The following is a 24475-nucleotide window of genomic DNA, read 5'->3' as shown; positions in this document are numbered from 1 at the left end:
ATGCACGGTGTTGATGTTCGACATACATCACGGTGGGGCGCACACAGCTCGACCTCATGGAAAGTTCCCATGAGGTCGACCTTATAGTACCATTTCCCTATATATATATATATATATATATATATATATATATATATATATATATATATATATATATATATATATGTAAATGTATGTATATAGTTTTGTGAGACGTTTTGGTTGCCTCTTTCTGACTAAAATCGCATTGCCTTTCAAGAAACGAAAAAACAAGATGAAAAAGAAGAACAACGGGGGAAAAAAAAAAAAACATCCTAATCGTTCCACGTGTACCAATTTCGTAAATGTAAATCAGGTGAGACCACCATGTGTGCTCCGTGGCCCAAAGATCAGGCATATGTTCATCAGGTGGGCTACACTTGTATGTTGAGTGTACACTATTAGTTGATTTCCTTTCATCGTCCATTTTTCACATCAAACCCATGTGACAATTGGACCTGCATGATTTTGGGCTAACAAGTGTGTCTAGTGGGGCTAAGACTTGCAAAATGGGCTTAAGACTTGGATCCTACTTTCGGTAGTAACTTCAAATTGTTGTTGTCCTAACAATCATGTGGGTGTGTGAACTGACTCCTGTTTCTTTCACCCCTTCTTTTTCTGCTCTTTCTGTCTTTGATCTCACAGTCCTCGTACTTTGTGGATGCCATTCACAGGTAAAGTTGGGGGCTTTCTTGCTTCAATTCCTGATGTCATGGTTGCTGCTCTCCTTTGTTTTATGTGGGGGATGCTTGCGGCACTGGGCTTGTCAAATCTACGTTATAGTGAAGCGGGAAGCTCCAGAAATATCATCATAGTTGGGCTCTCTTTGTTCTTTTCCTTATCAATACCCGCATACTTCCAGCAATATGGCGTTGCTCCCAACGCCAACTCACCAGTACCGAGATATTTTCAGCCATACATTGTGGCATCTCATGGACCTTTCCGTAGCAAATATGGCGGGGTATGCATCTCTATCTCGATGTTTAGTTTCTGAATATTTATGGGAGTTTGGATGTACCACAAAATGTGGACAGCCTGTCCCAGTTGCTACCTAAAATGTGGACTCGATGAAAGCGTGCAGGAGCTATTTTCATCTCATCATGGTTTTGGGCCAGTTCAGCACATCCCACCATCTGCATTTTACGGGATGGTGCAATCTGTTACTCTCCCTTAAACATTGGAGTGCTTGCCATCATTTGCATTGTGGGGTACATCCACAAACCCCTAACTTAGTCCTCTTAGAGGAATGCATATGAAACATACATGGACAACAAAGGATTGATGCACGTACACAAGATATCATGTGCATACAGTTATAAGCACTTGCTTCATGAATAAACAGTTGTACATAAACATGCAAATATGTTTTGATGTATTTATTCATACATGTATACAGCCATAACACATCGACGTAATTGAGGGCAGCATATACATATGGTATGACGCACATACATGGAGAAAGTTACATTCATTGATGTGCATGTGTGCTAATATATGTGCGTTTACTAATATGGTTGACACACATGAACTTGCCAATGCGCCAATATGTATGCATGCTTGTGGTAATGTGCACATGTTGGCATATCCCAAAATTGGCATGCATGCAGCGACAAACAGAGAATACATTCCATGTGTCTTGACAGAACTATATGCGCACTTACATGGTGCTACCACATGTATACCTGCATACTGCACATCGACTTGGACATGCATACAGTAACATTCATGGACTACACTTGTGTGTGTGTTGTGCTCTTATTTACGCTCTTACATGCGCTCTCACATGTGCTCCTATTTGCATTGGGTAACTCAAACAGTCCAAGAGATGGATCTGAACTGTTTTCAGGGGCTATTATGTGAAAATAAGACTGATTGGATAATCAAATCCATCCTTGATTTGGCCTTACTATAGTCATCCTTTTTCTGACCCATGGATAGGATGGTCAGGATGGCCTAACAGAAGTGATTCTTTAGAATCATAATCAATCCAGTGTGGGAATGGATTGTTGATTAGATCCATTTTTTCCACGAATCTTGGCCATCCACATTTGTTGATCAAATGTTTGAGATGATAAGATAGAGATGATATTTATATGGTAGCCCATGAAATATGTGCTAGACCTAAGGGACAATCTAGGTCAATTGATTGGATAGTGTAAGTGTCCTAATGCAACTAGGAGCACTATGTGATAGAAATGATTCCATGGTAACTTTGTTACCATATATGATGAAAACAGTTTCTGTGGCCCCCCTGTGATGTGTTCACTAGATCCGACCCGTCCATAAGATCCACCATCCCTCATTTAGCCATGGGCCCAAAAATTAGTCTAATCCTATAGAAATGATTCCATGGTAACTTTGTCACTGCATACGATGACAACAGTTTGTGGGCCCCGCCATTATGTGTTCACTAGATCCGACCCATCCATTAGATCCGCCATCCCTCTTTTGGCCATGGGCCCAAAAATCAGTCTAATCCTAAACTCAGGTGGGCCACATAAGTCAGGAAATTGTTGAGGGGTCCAACGGAGTGTCAACAATCCTTGATATATGCGGGATACCTTCATCTAGGGTGGATGTTCAATGTGCATTGGATTGGATGGTATATACAACAAACGTGGGCCCTCCATGAAATCAAGGGTCTGTGTTTCGCCTCAACTGCTCTTTGTCAAGTGGCCCATTGCATGGATTGGTCTCGATTAATGGTCGGCTGGATATCCAACATACATCATGGTCAGCCCCTTAGGGCTCGACCTTAACCATAGCTTAGGGTAACGTCGACCTATAGGAACATTTCCCATATATATAGATTGCGTGTGTGTGTGTGTGCACGCGCGCGCGCGCCCTTTCAATAGGTTGTCCACACCATGAGGATAGCTTTGTGCAAAAAATAGTCCTAGCCACTCATTAGGTATAACAAAATACAAGTGTGATCCACTAGGTGAGTGGATGTGGCTGATTTTTGCTGGTAATCCCAGTTATTAGGGTAATCTATTGGATTGGTTGGATGTTGCACGCAAGTGAAGGATTGGAAGTTATTTGTTGGGTGGACCATAAATTATGGTCCAACCGGTTGGACGTGTATCTATGTATATGGGAAATGTTCCTACAAGGTCAACCTTACCCCAATTTATAGTTAAGTCGAGCTCTGTGGGCCTTACCGTGATATATGCCAGGCATTCACCTTTTCCATTAGATTTGTTGCCCCCTGTTAGACCTAGAGCCCAAAATGTAGCCTAATCCATGACTTTCGTGGGGCACATGACAAGAAACAATTGGGAGTCGACGTTGAACCGTTAAAACCTTCCTGATTGTTTGTCTGGCCCTCAAGTTGTTGTTTAGACATGCAACCCATTCATTGTGTATTTTTCAACCTAGAGGAGGGGTTCCACCAACTTTCAAGTGATTTCTAAACTCAAGTGGGCCCCACAGTGATTTTAGATGTTTTAGGCGTGATTTTGCACTATTCTAAGATGATATGGCTCAACTGAGTTTCAGATTTGACTAGATTTTTGTACATTCCATGTTTAGGACGGAGTCATCGGATGCACGGTTTTGGCCATAGTCACTTCTGTCCCCTCTTTGCAACCCATGTACCCATTTAGATAATTGTTACCGCTAGATCTTGGACTTAGATTAAGAAGACTATGGTATTGGGCTGTCCCCGCTCTCTGGTACCAACGCCATAAATGGCCAACTTTGAGAAGATAACGGGAGAAGCATCTTGCAAGTGCTAATGGTTGTAGGACACTACTTCTAGACATTCTCAAGCTACTGATTGAGTACCTTACGGCAAGTCTCCTTAGAGATTGGTTGTGTCATCTTGTAAGTGCCTTGAATCGTAGGACCCTGCTTCCAGACTACCTCTAATCCATGCCCTACCTCACTCGTCTCAAAAGTAGTCTAGGAAACATAATAGGGAAAACACTCTTGTAAGCGGTCTAGATTGAAGGACCGTACTTTTAGATTACTTTTCTGCCATTCTTTTCATCATAACCTGCCGTGCCTAGCTAAAGGATCCATCTTCTCGACTGAATCTACCGCACATTTTATTATTATTATTATTGTTGTTGTTGTTGTTGTTATTATTATTATTATTTGTGTCATCATGTTTGTTGTCTTTCTATTCCAACACATAAGCACCCAAAAACAGGGGGGAGAGATTGAGTACTTGTCCCTCATGGCCGAAACCCCTACCGCCACTCTGTTAGCCACCGGCTCGATTGGAGTGAGCCTTGTCATCTCTGGCCTTCCCACTTTGAACTTTGCTTCCACCATCAATAGCATATACTCGAGAGAAGAGCACTCTACTCGAGAAATGCACCAACCCATCCAAAGAGGTTGTCGTTGTGTTGTCTAAGAAATGGACATTGCCTCCACTCTTGACCCAAGATGTCTATGTTTCTGAGTGCCTAGTAGAACATTTTAGGCTCATGAATGTCTAGTGCTGTGATGTTGCATGGATCTCAAAAGTGTGTTCAATGCCAACTAGGCCTTCAACATCCAGGTTATGAAGCATGAGTGGTTTGCAAAGTGCTCTAGGAGCAGGTGCAACTACATACACTTGGGTGACCTACAAGTGGGGCTCGTCCCGCTTATGAGGACAAGGCTCAATGTTGGGGATCTCACATGCATCCTTGACCAACGACACAACAAGTTCAAAAATGCACTCATCAGAATAGTTCAATTGTCATTAGATGAAGGTGTCGTCTACTTCCATATATACCCTAGCTTTGTAGCATCTCTACGTGATTCATATCTCATGGAGGTTCTCCAAGTCTTGATACCCACGCCGGTGTTTGATATGCTTGCAAGTACCACAACATGTCAATAGTTTGGAGGGTTGCTACCAGATCACCAACACCTCCCAACCTCTGGTGGTTCACTCAATATTTGATGCCATGCTTCTACATGGTAGCTTCCATGCTGATTGGATTGCTCCAAAGCGACTCCAAAAAACAAAATTCACCTTCTTGGAGTCCTGGAGTTTTACACAAGCTTACCTCGGTGCCCATGGTTGTGCAATCATCCTATGATTATGTTAGTATTGAGGAAGACCAAGACAAAATCGAGCTCGAGTTCCTTCCTCTCTTGACATCACTAGGAGAGCTGACTTGTCTTGAGCCAACTCACGTTAGGTGACCCTTCCCTGCATCAAGGCTCTCAGTGCTTATGATCTCCAACACATGGTTCAGCATGGGTGATAATGACCTCCAAAGAAGCTTAGACCACCACCTGTACAATATAAATTGTTTGATGACCTAATTGGGCTCTACATGCCAGAAGAGCACCAATGACTGCTGGGAAGCTGCGATATGACCCTAGAACAAGCAAACTATGTGAGTTATCCTTATAGAGAGTAGAGACGCATGCCTAATGCTTTACACAATGGGAATACAAGCACATGCAATGTAAGACTACCTAAATCATTGGATTGTTACCATGCATCAGATTTTGCTCTTGGACTACATCTAATGGAGAGACAATGCTGTCAACTTGCCCTGAAGGCATAAGTCTTTATCCCTAATATGCTATATACCTTCTACAACCATGGGATGGCTCTCCCCATTGGTGGAGAAGCCATTAACGATGCCTTTAGAGTTGATTGAGAGAATAATAGGAACATCTCATGTGAAAGGCTCCACCTTTCTAGCAGAAAAGCCATTAGGAGCCGTAACAAAGGCGTCTGGTGAACCTTAACGATACCATCAGTAAACCCTGTGTCCAAAGTAGTAAAGGTCGATGCAAGCGATGTCCTCCATAGAGTTGAGGAGGATGCTTGCCCTCCATAGCGTTGAAGAGGATGTGGAAACTGACATCTTCCATAGTGCAAGCCGGCACAACAAGTGCATCGACGCGATCTCTAATCTGAGGATTGTTACGATAGCTTAGTCGGAAGACCCTGTAGGGAATAAGAATTGACAGCTCATGAAAACGGCTAGCTAACCAAATGGCTTGTACTGGCAACTCATGAGTTGCAGAGGTCACACCATTTACATCCTTCATCTTAATGAAGGTCCTTGGTGTCCCCATATGTCCCTTGGTCATCATCCTTAGGGTGAGGCACTACCTAGATCTACTTCATCAGTAAGTTAAATAGACCAACCATGCTCCACAAACGTTTGATGCAAAGATCGATCATGATCTAATAGTCAATATTGTATGCATCTGCCATCTCTTATAACAGAAGATAGAGCAAGCATCATCTATGAAGAATCCAGACGCTCTATGCTCGGCCCTGGAGAAGCTTAGTTTGCTGACGACTGGAGAAAGCAATGTTAAGAAGCAAGAATCGATGAACCCTTTCACCATTGTTCTCACAAAACAAAATAGTTTGGGAAGATAGCTCTGTTCCTCTAAGGCATGGTCTACAACTACACATCCCATAAATTTGCAACAAAAGTGATATTGATGAACAATGTCGACATCATCTATCATAGATCCATCTTGGTTAATTCTCAAGTCTTCTTGCTCCGAGATGATGCATCGACTGAGCAACTCTATCTCGACAGTTGTCGGTACTCTCCATTACCTTGCATAAAGGATACTACGTATCACAACACTCAACCCTTCTCGACTTTGGTTCAAAATTCAATTTTATCTGTAATAAGCTTGTTTTGAAGCATCTCTAGTAGAATTCAGGAGTATTAGCTAAGGGAGTGGTCACAAGATCGACGTTTCGTTGAAGGTACGAGAAGTATATATACGCCACGAGCTACTTTTCCTTAACTTTGACCTTATGCTACTAGATCATCAAGAGTATAGTGCTCTCCGAGTAATTCCCTTTCTCTCAACCATTAGTCCATTTGTTGTAACAAGAAAGGGAATTTGGTGTGATTTTATTGGCTATTTGGTGTTCCTGCTATACCAGCCCACTAAAAAGGGGTAGGAGACGATACAACGGTAAGCAAAAGGCATTCGTCATGCAGGAGATGGTGGTAGTGGTTTGTAGAAGGCAATCACTAAGATAAGCCGAGAAGTTTCTCATGAACAAATTGGAAGAAAAAAATGTGGTAGGTAACAAACTTTGACGAAGCCATTTGTGCGGTTGATCTTTAGGATTTGAAGAGAAGGCAAGGGTAGGGAGAGGGATTTTCTCTACTATGGTTTGTTCCATAAAAAAAAAACATCAGTAGAAAATAGCCAAACCTAATCTAGCCAAATAACAAATGACCAAGAAATGAAAAGTCTAGCATCATAGAAGAAAGCTGTTGGTTGCCCTATTCTCAAATCCTCAAAGGGAGACCCCTTTAGAAGACCATGAATCTTGGAGCATGCTATTTAAATTTTAAAAGCACAGTGACTTTAAAAGGAACTACTTAAGAGTTTAGAAAGATTGAGGGTCTGGTGCTATTCTCAGGGAAGAACTTGCTTCCTATATCGGATACTTGGAAACTTTCCAGAAGACCCTCAAAGCATTATATTTCCCCAGAATTTCCAAGATTCTAGCCTCGATGTCCATCTTCAAGGACCTCGAGGATCTATCAACCAAACTTCAAAGCATGGTTGCACCCAATACGGCAATCATGGAAGCACATTAAGGTTGCCCTTGATTAGCAGGGAAAGAAATTTCTATCTCTATTCTTTCTAGAAATGGTAATAGGAGTCAAAATATCTGATACTGGATGGGAATCAATCTTCATGCAAAGGAAACGAAAATGTGGATATCCCCTTTAGTTTGCCATTGGAATCTGTATCGACATCCAAATTGACTACTCATGTTAGGAAAGAAGCATTTGTTGCTTTAAATGCTATCGTGAAGTTTTGACCTTTCATCCTCCACTAGAGGTTCACGGTAAGTAGCTACGATCACATAAAGGGTAATTTCAAAAAGAAGTTTGCCAAGAAACCATCTTCTAAATGCAATTTTACATCGACAATCTTGAGGGAAAACGATTGCAGCTAACTGCCGAGATATCAAGAGACGAGAACAATTCAAACGGCTTGGAAGAGTAGAGAAACTACACAATCAACACCCATAGCAAGATCATAATGGACTAGAACTTCTTACGCCTATAGTAATTTCATTGCACCAGGCTACCTGCATCAGGAGTGATGTCACCCTTCCTGCATCATACTATGTGCATCATGCCTACATCAACAAAACATTATTAAGGGCTTCTCAATTATCCTCCATATCTTTATGAGATTCCCCACTATCTAATATTATTTAGAGTGTGACAATACGATCCATTTGTGTGTCCCTCATATAATTGTTGAAGTGGGATGACCTAATTCCCAACTACTGTCCTTGAGGTTTTTTGTCCCCCTAAAGTGGGGTGATGTGACCTCAAACTAGTGTCTTTACAGTGTGCTTTATTCTTAAAGTGGGAAGATGTGAGTACCCACTAGAGTCTATACAACATGCTTTTGTCATAAAAGTGGGAACATATGACCCTCCACAAGTGTCCTTGAGGTGTACTTTGGGAAGGGAGATGTGACTAAAAGCATGAAAGATGATGTAATGTAAGCCATGAGGTGGAGAGATTCTCCACTCTTATGGAAGATGACATAAGCCATGACATGAGATGCTCACTCTAGTCTTATATAAGTAGAAGGCTATGAAAGGGCGAAGTATAACTAATTCAAGAGAGAAGTTCTCTATGCAAGCTTTCTCATTATCCCAAGGTTGCTTACTCTCCCATCTTGAGTTAGGGTTATTTGCTTGTATCCCAAGCTTCTTCTCTTAAGCTTTAGTATCTTCTTCTGATTTTTCTGCTGTGTTCTTTGTTAGAGTTCCCTTGACCATTATATATAAGTAATGCCTTCATATATATGAATCAAGTAGTTCCTCTTGCATCTCTTTGATATACCTCTATAATTATATATATATTTAAAGATAACAAAACTTCTATTAAAACAAAAAACCACCCAAGCAAGGCACTAGGGCGGAATTACAACCGAAGTAGAGCTAACAAGACACTGACGTCTAGATCTTTTATGCCGGATGCCCAACTTACAATATCAACCTTTACTTTCTTAATGATCACATTGACAAGAACATTTCCATTGCGAAAACAACGATTGTTCCTTTCCCCACAAATAGCCCAAATCACCACCATGGGGGTTAAATTCCTTGCCATCTTTCCCTCTTCTTGCTTTGTGCCAAGAAAAGAGAAGGTTGGTGGTGGATTCTAGCATAACCCAAGCGATGTTGAAAAGGTGAAGAACACATACCGATACCTTATGATTGAACTCACAATGGATGAAAAGATGGTCAATAGATTTTGCATCCAATGTTCGAAATATCGGTCTCGCGTTACATATCGCACCCTTGGGATACAGATACATATCGGTTATCTCATGGGATATATCGGTTGTATCACATAATGTATCGCTGTTGTTAGAAACATTGAGAAATTGGTCCAATTTTTCAATGAAACTTCAATGATTAAAAAAAAAAGACATCAATACATACTAATAAATCAAAGCATTACAAAAAACAAGTGCGCATAATAGGTTTTCTTTGTATGGGGTTCCTAATTTATGCGCTGTGTAACTGAATTGATGCAAATATATTCAAAGTTTATTCATATAATTTATAAATGTAAGAAGACGTGTTGAAACACAAGCAGTACATTCAAAAGCAGAAGAAGAATCACTAGATCAGGTTATATACGTGTTTGATTTTATGTTTGGACACAAATATTGCAACCGATTTGTGAGAAATTGGAAAATTTTGATTTTTTTTTTTTTTCACCTTTTCGAAACTTGGCCTATCTCCTCCAATTCTCGAAATCGAAGCTCTCAATCCGTAATTTTTCATGGAAAACATGAAAAATCATGGATTTGTAATAATTTGACAATGACTTGACATGATTTACAGAAAAAAAGGATCGAAATTGAAGATGCTCACCAGATTGAAAATGTGGGATATATCCCACTACTTGTGCGTTTCGTATCGCACAGGTGGGAATGGGCTTTTAGAGCAGCTAGATCTAGGTCCCTTAGAAGCTTGACGAGAGATCAGTTGGAGAACCGACTTGACTTTTTAATGTGCCATACCATTGAGTCATCAGTCCCCAGAGAAAGATGGATGCTTCAAGAGAGTTTAATCAAGTAATTTCCAATCAACGTGATCACAAGTCTTTTTAATATCTAACTTGCACTCCACACCTTTCCTGCCTTCCTTGTGTCTTGAATCTGTGCATTTATGGGCTAGAACAACAGTGTCCAAGATTTGTCAGTCTGCCACGAATGCCCCCTGACTTTTTTTCTTTTTCCGAAGATTTGCCCCTTGACTTTTGGAAATGAAGTTCAAAAGAGAGGTACAAAATCTATTGGTTAGAATTTTGTAAGGGCTTTCAATTAAACTTATGGGCTTGAAGTCCTTCAAACTTTCCACACCTTCCTTTTTCGAAATGAGGGCAATAAATGACACCCCTAACTCTGAATACATTTTCGTTCTCTTGAAGAACCTCGAGATAAAATTGACGACATCTCTTTTCTCCACATTCTAGAAAGTTTGAAAAAAGACAATAGGGAAACCATCAGGGCTTGACGTTTTATGTCGACCCAAAGATTTTCTCGTTGATCAGTTTCTCGAGCATCTTTGACTCTACATGGGAAATGTGATCAAGGGGAAGATTGTCCAACCAAGGGCAGGGGCCCCCCTTTAGACAATAGGAAATCCTTGAAGAACCTTACTATAGCTTTGCTAATATGCTCCTTCCCTTCAAACCTTTTGCTATTTTCTTGTTAGCTTACCATTCTGCTGTTTATGGGTCTAGCACTTGCAATGCCATGAAAAAAATTGGTGTTTTTGTCCTCTTTCTTGAGCCACACAATCCTCGAGGGTTGCGTCCATTTGATTTCATCCTCTTTAAGATGTTTAGTATAATCCAATGACAAATTGACACAATGAGACTTTTTAGCCTTCGACAATGAGCTCCCCTCTTCCTTGGTATTCAGGGCTTGAATCTCCTCCAGAATGTGCTCGGTTTTGACCTCCCTTCTTCTGAGGCCCTATAATTCTATATTCCATCTTCTTCAGTTTTCATGTTAGTGTACACTTTGTAATTATGATCCAAAGTACCAATAGTGTGGAACCTTCTGTGTGCAACGTGGTTTATGGCGATTGTGGTTAAGGTTGATTATATGAAGAAGACGTCAAGCAATCTATGTAGCTATCGAGACGCTAGCTACTAAGGAGAGGGGACATAGAGTGACTATTTCTCTAATGTCGATTGCCTTTGATGAAGATAGAGGCATCTTCCCATCAAAACGTTCCTTGTGAGATCAATGGTGACAGGGTTCACTGATTCCTGCTTCTAAGTGTTGCTTTTTTATGTTGCCATTAGCAGACTGAATGAAATTGGAGAAAGAATGTAGCCTCAGAGGTTCCTTTGGTGTTTGAACTACCTCTCAAATTAGTACAAAGACCTCACGGAAGATAGAAAGATCCCCCCAAATAGTCTTTAGAAAAAGGCACCAATGAAATGGCTCCAGAAGCATAGTGAGGTCATTCAGCGAATTAAAAGACAAGGTGGAGATCTCCCAATCCTTTCCCTTCCTATTGTTTTTTTATTTTTATTTTTAGTTTTATTTTTATTTTTATTTTTAAAGAGGGGACAAAAAATTATATTAAAAAGAAAAGGATTGCAAAAGAGGGATTTGACCCGCTGAGATAGCGGGCCAAAACACCTAAGAAAACGAAAAAGAAAGCAAATTACAAATACTGAAATGCAGAACATGGGAGGCCCACTCCACGATAAGAAAGTGGACTCTTTTGATTAGATACCCTACTGCGTGAGATTCCCCTTCGAAGCATCTCCCATTACGCTCTTCCCATACCGCCCACCAAACTGCCGCAAGGGACATTCTCCCAACCATATGTTTCTGCTTACCAAAGTCTGCTCCATGCCAAGCTTTGAGCAAACAACCGGAAGAATAGGGGAGCACCCAAGAGATATTGAACTAAGAAAAGACAGCTGTCCAAATCTAATGAATAAGCGGGTAGTGGATGAAAAGATGATCCACTAATTCTGCCTCCGCCATACAACAGAGGCAGATGTTAGGAATGCACATACCTCTTTTTCTTAAGTTATCTATTGTCAGCACCTTCCTGATACTAACCAACCAGCTGAAAACCACAATCTTTGGAGGGAGCCGGTATTTCTAAAGTTGTTCAGACAAGGGATCTGCCAAGACATAGAAGTTGTTGTATATGTGGTTGTATAATGATTTGACTGAGAAGATGCCCTTTTATCATAATGCCATATAGGTCTGTCGGGATCCCGCCGATCTGGATTGTTGCTATTGAGAAGAGAAAGGAGAGCCGCGAGCTCATTGATTTCATTGTCATGAAGGTTTCTTTGACAGGGGGTGTTCCACACAAGAAACTGTCTGCAACCGAGACGAACCGATAAGGAGCTAGCCGATAGATGGATGGGAATGCTTCTTTTAAAGGAGCTTCACCAACCCAGATATCATCCCAAAAGGAGATATTATTACCTTTGCCAACCGAGAAGCGAATCCCATTAAGGACTACCTGTTTCATCTCTAGCACTCCTTTCCATAACACCGAAGCTCTATAAGTTGCGGAATCTCTGATCCACCACCCTCCAGCTGAATGACCATATTTGCATTTTACCAAGGAATTCCATAGGGATCCGAATTCAAACCCGACTCTCCAAGTCCATTTACCAAGGAGGGCCCGGTTCATCAACTTCAGATTTCTGACACCAGCACCACCATCTCGAGTATGAAGACACCGTTTTTCAGTCGACCAGATGGAAATTTTTCTTGTCCCCTTTACCATACCAAAGGAAATCCTGTCTTAGACTTTCAAGCTTATCCAGGATTGATTTCGGACATTTAAATAAAGACAAAGTATAGCGGCAAGCTGGAGAGGACCGCTTTGATCATGGTGAGACGACCCCCTATGGATAGACATTTGCATTTCCAAGAGGCGAGGTATTTATTGAATCTATCTATGACTGTATCCCACAGAAATTTTGGAGGCTTACCCATGCAAAGAGGGAGACCAACAAACGTAGTGGGAAGAGAACCAATCGAACAGTTGAAGAGGTCAGCGAACTCGGAGACCTCCGCCTCTTCCATGTTAACACTAAAGATAGTGGATTTAGCCAGGTTGACTCTGAGACTTGACACCGCCTCGAATTAACGAATAATGGTGTGTAGATTACTCGCCTTTTCGTGATTGGCTTTGTAGAAAAGAAGAGTGTCATCTGCATACTGAATGTGGGATATGAAGGGCATGCCTCTGATAGGACAATCGCCGATAATACTAACTTCTAAACCTTTTTGTAGTATCTTGGATAAGGCTTCTCCCACTATTATGAATAGAAAAGGGGACAGAGGGTCTCCCTGACGGAGGCCCCTAGAACTAGCGAAAAATCCTTTGGGGAACCGTTGAAGAGAATAGAGAAGAAAGTTGTCCCCACGCATTCCTTAATCCAACCGTGCCATTTAGCACCAAAACCCATCTTCTGCAACATATACTGAAGAAATTCCCAGTCTACGTGATCATAGGCCTTCTCGATATCTAGTTTGCATAGGATGCTTTTGGACTTGGCTTTATGAATTGAGTGAAGGCATTCGAAAGCAATCAGAGCACTGTCAATGATTTGTCTACCTGGAATGAAGGCACTTTGGTTGTCTGAAATAATCTTACCCATAACCCCTTTCAAACGAGAAGCGAGGATTTTAGCCAAAATTTTGTAAGGCCCGCCTAAAAGATTGATCGGTCTGAAATCCTTCAAGGCCATTGCACCCTGGATTTTTGGAATCAAAGTGATGAAGGCTGCTCCCAGCTCCTTGGATAGACAGCTCCTATCATGAAATTTAGAGATAACGCCATGATGTCCCCCTGAAGAACTTCCCAGAAGGAGTGGAATAACCCTAAGGTTATTGAGAGAAACACATCAGATACAAGGTGGAGAGCAATACTCAAATAAAAGGTAGAAGGAAAAGAAGAACTCGTCCGGTCCAATTTAGCTTATCCACACTCTAGGAATAGATAGACTTGCCATCGAACCCCTTTATTGTGGTCAACTGATCATTATAGGCTAGGTCAATTGCCACGTGCCTCTTCTTCTGGATCAAAAGAATCTAGCATGGGTCCTGTGTATGTTCTTCCTCATCGAAGGACTCAAAAGGCTTTTCTTCAAAAGAGCTAGATCTTATGAGCATGTTGATGTGTGGGCCTTTAGATATGGCCTTCTTCTTTGTGGACTATTACTGCTCATATCGTAGTTTGTTATGATCTCCATGTCGTCGATGATGAACTTTAACATGGAATAAGTGGGTGATGGACTTAAGGAACATCCTGGGAAGGCAAATGGTTTGAATGCGCCACTAGCCATGTAGGGCTGAAAGGATGACTTGGGTTGGAAGGTCGGCTCGAAAGCTAGTTTGGGTGCTAGAGCGAGGTCTTTGTAGTATGTGGACTGTGGAGAAAACTGAACCAATCTATAGGGAGGTTTGCCTGAAGGTTTCTAGACAGTGGCTTGAGAAAGTCAAGCAGTGTCCTATGAACAATTGCACTTGCAAGAATGCTTCTCTTGTCGTCTTCTCAATGTTAACCATTTATGGCTCTGATACCAAGAGAGGAGGCACGGTGATTATGACTCAAATATTGTTGTGCTAATCTGAATGCAAGATCTGGTGGCAGCATCTCAATGGCTACATGGGCTGTCTGATGTCTTCTCTCTCATGTAATCGACTTAATGGCCTTCATCGGAACCACCATAAAGCCTGTTGCACTTAGAAGGTTCCACACTATTGGTACTTTAGATCACAATTACAAAGTGTACACTAACAAGGCAAACTGGAGAAGAAAATGGAATATAGAATTACAGAGATACATAAAGGATGCAAGAACACTTAATTCATATATATGACAACACATTTACATATAATGGTCGCGAGGACTTACAACGTACCCAAAGAAAAAAGGTATTTACCAAACTTAAGGAGAAGCAGCTTGGGATGTTAATGCAAGGGCATTTTTACACTGGGCTTGAGTAGGGTGGCATGTGGGATGTAGGGGCACACTTGGGGTGGGTGGCCCTTGTTAGGTGGGCCCCACCTGTGTGAGACGGGTGACTCGTGTGAGGCGAAACCCATGTGAAGTGGGGCCCATGAGGGGGGTTCGACCGAGGTCCTAACCCATGCGATGTGGGGCCTGAGCTATGAGATAAAGGGATTGATTTGCTATGTTCTATCAGTTCAAGCTTTTAGAGCAAGTGGTTAGTTGTCTTTCATCAAATTGGTATCAAAGCAGGAGGTCTCGTGTTCGAGACTCATCAGGGGTGATTAATGCGGGGGCATTTTCACACCCAGCTCGAGTGGGGTGGCCTGTGGGATGCAAGGGCACACTCAAGGTGGGCGGCCCGTGTGAGGCGGAACCCATGTGAAGTGAGGCCCACGAGTGGGGTTCGGCCGAGGTCTTAACCCATGTGATGTGGGGCCTAGGCTATGAGATAAAGGGATTGATTCACCATGCTCTATCAGTTCGAGCTTTTAGAGCAAGTGGCTAGTTGTCCTGCATCAAATGCAAGCACATAACTGTAACTTAGGATGTGAGTGCAAGCCACTTTGGGATAGTGAGAGAGCTCTTGTAGAGAATTAATCTTGTGAAACTTATTATGTGTGCAAGTTGGTACAAGTTGAAGTCTAAAATGGCAAGGGGAGGGCCCAAAAGGATGTGGATGGAGGTAGTAAGAAAAGACTTGATAATCTTAAGAAAAGACCTATGGCTTAACTGAAATATGGCCCTTGATAGAGTGGAATGGCGGAACAAGATTCATGTAGCTGAACACAATTAATTGGGATAAGGCTTAGATGATGATCATGATGACCCTTTTAGAGCCTTCTTATATAGGTCTCTAAAGTGAGCATCCCGTGTCCCTCATGTCATCGTCCATGTAAGAAAAGACTTGATAATCTTAAGAAAAGACCTATGGCTTAACTGAAATATGGCCCTTGATAGAGTGGAATGGCGGAACAAGATTCATGTAGCTGAACACAATTAATTGGGATAAGGCTTAGATGATGATCATGATGACCCTTTTAGAGCCTTCTTATATAGGTCTCTAAAGTGAGCATCCCGTGTCCCTCATGTCATCGTCCATGTGAGTGGACAATCTGTCCACCTCATGGCTTATGTCATCTTCTGCATTGGTTTGTGAATGGTTGGCTACTGGCCCGGGTGATGACGGTCCTGTTTTTGACCTCTCTGTTAGAGCTGTTCTTTTGCCTTTTGATGTCCCGGTTGTCAATTGCAGTCATTTCTCGGCAATTCTTGCCGGAACTTCTGGTATTTTCATTGTTGAAGTTCCACAGAAGGGATAGGATCATCACTGTTGTATATCTCTGGCTTTAGCGGCTGAACTACTAGCAAACTTCACAAGTGCTTCCTTATTGATATTGGGATGAGTTCTCAGGGTGAACTGATGGTTGATGATGAGAGGTTAGAACTTCATGATAGCGTTTAGAGTGGCAAACATTTCCTCTTGATAGATAAATAGTTGGGCTGGTCTTCCGTCCATGCTTTGGTGGTGAATTGAGTGGGATCTTCATGTCTTTCCTTCTTTTGTATGCTGCTCTCCATGCAGTGCTAGTTTGACTTCCATAGTAGAAAGTTTTTCTCTTGTTCTTTTATCGCGGTCTTGATGTTTTTCTGCAACTGTGGTACTGGATACCGGCATTGGAGTTTGACTAGGAGATCTTTGAGATCTTGAAAGATCAGCATCTTAGCTAGGTGCCAAAGGATCTTTTTTTTTTTTTCGGAGTTGCACTGCTCTGAGTGATTTCTCAAAGGCCTCCAAGTATCCAATATGGAAGAGTTCTTTCATGGTACTTGTTGTTTGAATCCTGAGAGCTCGTTCTCTCTATTCTTCCCCTAAGAACCATAGCGTTTGCATAATTTTCTTCATGGCTATCCCTCTGTCGAGGGATTTTCCTAGAGGGAGGCAAGAAGCTTATGTCTTCTGTCTTGGATTCCCTGTTCTCATCCTCACTGGCTGTTCGGCAGGAATGGGCTTTGAGTCTTTTGGCAATGAACTCTTGGTGGAGAAGCTCCTTCTCCGCCTTGCCTTTTCTTCAGGAATTGGGAATCAAGTTAGTGGGTGAGTTCATCTAGGCTCTGATTCTCATGGCTGCTGCCTTCAATGGTATGCATATGCATAATTGCGCTGTTTATGGTGATTGTCTTATGTATATTCCTGTTCCTATCTCCTTCTGTTTTAGTGGGCTTGGAATGGGAGGAACACCAAATTCTCAGTAAAATTGCAATGGATTCTCTTTCACGTAACGAACTGATGGCTGAGAGAAAGGGAATTTCGAGGACACTGCAATCTAGATCATCTTGTAGCACGAGATCAGAGATGAGGCAGAATTGGTGGCAGATTTGTACCCAACAAATCTCTGTTGAAATGAAGATCTTGTGACCATCAGCAATTTGCATCCCATGTACCCATTGGACAGTTCAAGATGACCTATTGATGATTTGAACTGTTCATTCATTCATACTACTAGGAGCAAGCCATGGTGCAAAAAACACACCAATTGGATGATCCTAAAGATCCTATCAATAGCATGGAAAATAGACAGTCCAGATTGAGCGGAGAAATAAAATAGGTCCAATCATCATCTGGAAACATCCATTTGATAGATCCCACTTTTTATTGTTTATGATTCCAAAGTAGCACTTTGGTTTGATGATTCTAACCATGTGATCTATGGCTCGTAGACGATGGATGGTTGTAACAAATTGGCACCATTCAAAGGTTTAGGATCATCTGATGGCTTGATTCTTGTACCATTGTCCCAATGGTACTATTGAATGAACTGTCCTGATTGATGCTCAGAGTGTCCCACGTGTCATTCAAAAGGTTTGAGGGCATTACTGGCGTCCCCATAAAGGTGGGAGTGTTAGCAAAAACATGTGTCGTGTGCGTTGCTTGAGCACCATAAGTTAAAAGTGTTCCTAGTTGCATTGGTTCACGTGGACAATCTGATCGTTATAGTGCTCCTAGTCAATGTTGTCAAATCGCATATGTGATCGTGTGCGATTGCATATGCCTATGCACATATGCGGTTGCATATATATATTTAAATTTTTTCAAAAAATTTTAAAAAAAAATCAGGAAAATAGGGAGAAATTAAGAAAAAATTGAATAAAATATAAGTAGGGGGGATTTTCCTAAGTTAATAGATAAATAATTTTATATGCCCTTGCAATACATTTAAGTAAAATAAAACCAATTAAGCAATGAATTAAATATTAAGTCATCATTCATCAACATTCTACAATATGGTTAACAAATATCAACATTCAACATTCAACAGTATAGTCAACAATCAACATCAACACACTTAGTAAGTAAACAAAATGAAGAAGTTATTTATTTATTATTAATCTAATCATATACTATATACATTGATCTATTTGCCATTGTGGCATTTGATCACCAGCACCATCATCATCCAAGTCATCTCCTTCTTCCACATACAGTTCTTCTTCTTCTTCTGTTTCTTTATCAACTGCATGTACTAATACTTTATCAACATCCAATGGTGGATCTTTAGCTTGATCATTATCATCTCCTCCTCCATCTCCTCAATTTCTTCAACGGGTTGACAGTTACTACTCACCCCCCGGCTCCCCCATCATTTGCCTTCAAATGGTACCTTCTCCATGTGTCGATTCGTATGCGGCATCTTCAACTTGCGCCGATGTCAGGTCTTCTCCAGCAAATACTGAGTCCTCTGTCTCTACGAGCCACTCGTTATCCGTATCGAACTCATCTCAGCAGATAGGGTTAAAGAAACTAGGCTTTTCTTTCCTAGTTTGGAATTGTTCTTACAATTTTTTATTGTATTGGACGAAACCAAGTCGTTGAGCTTTTTTTGCTCAAGGCGATTCCTTTTTTTGGGTATGAATCTGCATGAAATAAAGCGCATTTGGCTTAGCTATTTAGGTAATTAATTTAGCTTATGCCTTACACTAAAAATTTGAAGTTTACAATTACTAAACTTACCGCCTCGAGCGTGCTCCAATTGCACTTGTAACCACTGGCAGAACACATGAGTCTAAGAATCATCATAGCCAATTTCTTTAGAGCTGGATCCTTCCTGTCCGGATCCACTCCATAGGCAGCCCACCAGTCAGCTGAGAAAAACAATTTAAGTAGGTTAGAGTCACTTTGTAGATTACATTGTAAAAAAACTATTTGTAAGACTAACATTCATATTACTTACTGGGTAATTTCATTGTCCAAGGCCTAATGACGATATCCCTTGAGAATATCCCCGCACACTTTGTATAGAAGTCCAGTAAGGTTGAGATTTTGTCCTATTCTTCTCTATATGTAATCATTCTTTCCAACAAATCAATAAATCCAAAAAATATGCATGGTAAGTGCTTCTGCTGGATCAGCAGAAGTGAATTAATAGGCTGGGTTAAGGATGTAAGCAGCCGAATACAATGGAGATGACATTTGACTGCCCCATCTTCTATCTATAATTGGCTTATAATCACAGCCTCCATAGTTAAAATGGTCCATGATCTTATTTTTCGCCCTCTCCATCGCATCATATATGTAACTCATTGCGGGCTTCACATGCTTTTGCATTTGACCCCGGTAAATGTGCAAGGTGTTGCTTGTGCCGCGCAATGCCGCAGGAACTCACATATTATGAGTCTTATTTGAAACACTACGATGGTGCCGATACTTCCCACCAAGGTCATTCGACTTGGGTTTCAAAGAGGAAGATTGGGAAGAAGACATTATGTTGGTGGTGTGTGTATTGATTGTAAGTTGCTACTTGCTAGTACTAAAAAGTAAACTAAAAACTAAAGTAAAGTAAATAAAGACTAAAGACTAAAGAGATGAGAGAGAGAGAGAGAGAGAGAGAGAGAGAGAGTTATATACACTTATACTACTAGTAGTAGAAACTAGAAAGGGAGAGGGAAAAGAAAAGGAGAGAGAGAGTTACACTTACTTACACTTACACTAGTAGTAGAAAGGGAGATGGAAAAGAAAAGGAGAAAGAGAGAGAGTTTTACTTGTAGTAAAAGAGAGAGAGAGAGAGAGAGAGAGAGAGAGAGAGAGAGAGAGAGATTTACACACAAACACAATTACAAATTTACAAAAACACAAATTCTTTACTTCTTGTCTTCACTTTTGCCTTGACCCTTGAGTCTTGAGTTTAGAATATTGTAGACTTGTTGTAACTTGTAACTTAAGCTTGTAAATTGCAAGTATCTTGTAACTTGTAACTTGTAAGTAACAAAGTAACAAACTAAACAAAAATGTTAGAACTTATAACTTGGAAGAAACTCAAACTATAATAAATTAAACTTGCAACTTGTAATGTAAGTTGAGTCTCTTGAATGTAAAGAAACTTTAAGAAAGAAAGATAGAGTGGTGGGTGTGTGAATATGATTATGATCTTTAAAACTTGAAAAAAATTAGAAAGAGTTCAATGGATGGAGCTTGGTTGTCTCTTGATTCTTGAATCCTTATAGTTGTAGTTATCCCTTGATTGAAATTTCAAACTTGAAAGAAATATCGATGGAGTGGAGCTTGGGGCTTGGAATTATGTCAGAGAGTGTAAGAGAGTAGAAAATAGAGATAGAGAGAGTTTGAACTTTGAGTGCATGTAGGTGTTTAGAATCCCATTTTATAGACAAAAAATATAGATTTAAAAAAGAAAATAAAATTCCCAACGGTCAGAAAACGGATTTCTGACCGTTGGCGAATATGCAATTGCATATGCTGTATATGATGGCATATTCTTGCATATTGTGAATATGCGATCACATATTTGCGGAAATCGCATATGCCATTGTCGCATATGCGATTTCCAGCTGGATGTGCGAATATGTGATCGCACATGACAACACTGCTCCTAGTTGCATTGATTCTTTTGGACAGTTCAATTGATCAATCTGAACTGTACATTAAGCCCAAAACATGTTTAATGGGCTACCATGCTGAAATCACTTTGATCAAATAATCCAATCCATCCTTGATTTGGCCTCTTTTCTATAGCCATCCTTTTTCAAAGCCTTGGATGGGATAGTTATGATTGCCCAATGAAAGTGACTCTTCGTAATCACATGCAATCCATGATGAACCCTAACACAAATAGAAAATTGTTGCTTGGAACTATTTGTGTGAATGCTCTAGGCCGTCTATATTAAAGGTCATTGATCAAATGGTCAATTTTTGTCAGATCGGTTTTACATTTAAGTGGTAGCCTATGGAATGTGCTTTGGAACCAAGGAACAATGTAGTTGTAAGGGATCGGACGTCTCTGTGTCTAGATGCAATTAGGAGCACTATCACTTACTGGGGGACATGACCTATGCATGCACATAGTATGTCACACAATTATCATGGTGGGCATCATGGAACCTTGTTGCTTGAACTCCAAAAGTTTACAACCCTCCCACGGCTAAGTTTAGGGGTAAAATTGGCCAAACACAGCTACACTGCTGGTGTTATAATATAGTAGCGATAGTGCTCTGATAACATCACGTTGGATAACTTCCGACTGGTTAAGTGCGTGCAACATCTAACCCTTCCTTGGCCCCACCATGAGGATCACCTAGTGCAAAAAAACAGCCCCATCTACTCATTGTGTGGGCTACACCAACAATATCTAACTGTTGATAAATAGAAGAATACAAGCGTTGTCCATTCAACTAGTTATGTGGTTGATCACTGTGCATGGTGATCCTCATGATGTGGCCAACCTATTGGATTTGATGACGCAAGCACATGAAAAGTTGGAAGTTATCTGCTGGGTGGACCATAGCTCGTGGTCCTGTCCAATGGGGTGGACTTGAGACACACACATATCATTGATGGTAATCAACCTATGTACTATAATATCGGATAGTGCATGGGAGTTACGTAATAATCAACCTATGTAACTCAGTGATTGTAATCAACTCATTTAATGTAATCAACCTATGCAATATAATATTGGATAGTGCATTCTTTTTACACACCCCCCACACCACACACTCACTCCCACACCCACACAACATGAGCACTCGATCCCATGATCTCAGTGTTGAAACAGAGCCTGTCTACCATTGAGCCATGGAGCCAGACCCATTGGGTAGCGCTTGATTGCAATCAACTCATGTAATAGTCTATTACATAGTGGGAATTTTGTCCTCTCATTGCAGGTCCCAAGCCCGGATAAAGGAAGTTTGCATCATGTCAACAACCAGCATCAAAACATTTGCCATAACTTTCATCATGAATCTGGACAATATGCAAAAAAGGATTCATGTTGCCAACCTGAGTTAGTTGGGATGAGGCTTAAATCATAATGATGATGATATGAATAGAGATATATATGGATATATAGGTATAGATACAGATGGATATAGATACACATGTACGAACATATAGGAGATTTGCTAGAATATATCTTGATGTATTGCCATTGAATATGGTGACTTTAGCCATTGGAATGGACACTCTAATGCCCTCAGCATTTATATGATGGTCCTCACAATGGGTGGACACCCAAAAACAGTCGCACATTTAAATATCTCATTCCTTTGATTATTCAAGGGGACCATCCATGTGCAGAGGAAAAGAGCTAAACGATCAAAGGATTGAAATATATATATATATATATATATATATATATATATATATATATATATATATATATATATATATAAGAGTTTTAATTTTTTGGATACCCCCCATCATGTTGAGGCCCATCGTATAAACATTTTGGATAATTGAAAGAAACCCAAGATCCAGGTCCTATTGCAATACGATGGGATGTATTCTACACAGACACAGACATACAGAAACATGCATCAATACATATACAGAAGCATGCGTAGATACAGACACGCGTGCATGCTCACACAAACTCACAAACACACCCTGACATACAGTTGCACAAAGGCACACATGCATGCATATACAGACATGCACATGTACATATATGCATGCATGCATGTGTGATCAGGCGCTGCATGAACATGCAGGCATGCCAATATGGATATGAAGACTAACACACTGAAATATGCAGTGTTCTATTAGAAATCCATAAAAGATTTACATGGACAGAGGCATATTTTCATGCTCGAATGTGAATGTATGCTAATATAAAGATTTGCACACATACCTGCAAACAAGTACATGAAGGGGATGCATGTGTCAGTACTATGTACAGGATGTAACTTGCTTCTATGTTTGTTTCTATTGCAGCTGAACTATGTCATGAACACAGTATTGTCCTTTCACATGGTCATTGCGTTTCTGGTTGCTCTAATCCTTGACAACACTGTACCGGGCAGCCGGCAAGAACGTGGTGTTTATGTCTGGTCCGAAGCAGAGGTGGCAAGGAGAGAGCCAGCCATTGCCAAAGACTACGAATTGCCTTTCCGAGTTGGGCGAGTCTTCCGATGGGTGAAATGGGTTGGCCTGTGAGGTGGACTTCTTCTAGCAGTGTCAGCATTGTTTTCTCATGTCCGTGGACGGTCATATGGAGAAAGTTCTGTGCATTGTTGTATTTCTAAAGCATAGATAATGTATGTTGTTCTGAGTCATAGCAAATGACCGTCCAAGTTGGGTTTCCTTTGTTTCTTCAATTTTTTTTTTTTCTTTTTGTTTGTCCCCCCCACCCCGTCTCTTTCTATATATGCTTGCAAGCGATGCTGTGGCTGTAATGTTTCTCCGTTGGCCATTGACATGGGACTGGAGATCTTAGGGAAATGAGTTTGTGTACAATAGCCTGTGGTTGAGGACCGCAATGCCTGGAAAGATCATCATCAATGTTGTAATGCTAAATTATATAAAGATGTGTGTAGCTCGAGTCATAGGAAACAAGTGGCATGAGATGGATTCTTTGGAAAATTTTAAGGCGGCGTTGTCAGTGTACAGTAACTACCACTAGCAAAGATTTTTACTTATTTATTTCTTCTTACGGTGTAAGTTCCCTTATCTTGTGTCACTTTCTTCATGGTTTAACTAAATACTCTCCATCTGTAACCCTAATGCCCAAGGACTAACAATGCGTCCCAGTTGATTTGGATTAGCCACAGAACTAGCTGATCCTTGACTTGGTGTTTTATGCTCTAGCTGATTTGGATCATTTCTATACAAAAGTCGTTGGCGTTTTCCGCAACTCGCTTAGCTCTACATTGACTTGGTGGATCCACCGAGTCATGAAAGCTTGTGAGGGCATTATCCTTGGGAAAAATGCTAAATCAAGTAATAATAATACTCTTGAATGATTTTCTTTGCTTTTATTAGTAATATCCGAATGTTTTACTTTTTAAAAGCAATTCCATATCAATTCACGCAATTGATTAGATTTTAATATGTCCCAATCCACGTTTCCCCCTTGTAATTTCTTTGATAAACCCACAATGCAATTGTTTTATTCATTCCAATCAAAGCCATTCAAAGGTACATTGTACTACCAAGTCTTGAAAGGTATGTAT

At 40.7% G+C, this 24475-nt stretch overlaps 1 protein-coding gene across 2 annotated transcripts in view; it reads left to right on the top strand.

The window, feature by feature from the left end:
- Positions 1 to 23950, top strand: part of LOC131251595 (nucleobase-ascorbate transporter 12-like) — a 69709-nt gene extending 45759 nt beyond the window's left edge. For both annotated transcript variants that reach the window (XM_058252418.1, XM_058252410.1), the window contains 2 exons: positions 693 to 979; positions 23238 to 23950. In XM_058252418.1, the coding sequence (XP_058108401.1) occupies positions 693 to 979; positions 23238 to 23459 (509 nt within the window). In that variant the 3' untranslated portion in view covers positions 23460 to 23950. The remainder of the gene's footprint in view (positions 1 to 692; positions 980 to 23237) is intronic.
- Positions 23951 to 24475: the final 525 nt, after the last annotated feature.

Source organism: Magnolia sinica, chromosome 1 (assembly GCF_029962835.1).
Source record: "Magnolia sinica isolate HGM2019 chromosome 1, MsV1, whole genome shotgun sequence".
In the NCBI taxonomy this organism is placed as follows: Eukaryota; Viridiplantae; Streptophyta; class Magnoliopsida; order Magnoliales; family Magnoliaceae; genus Magnolia; species Magnolia sinica.
This window is presented reverse-complemented; position numbering and strand designations above follow the sequence as displayed.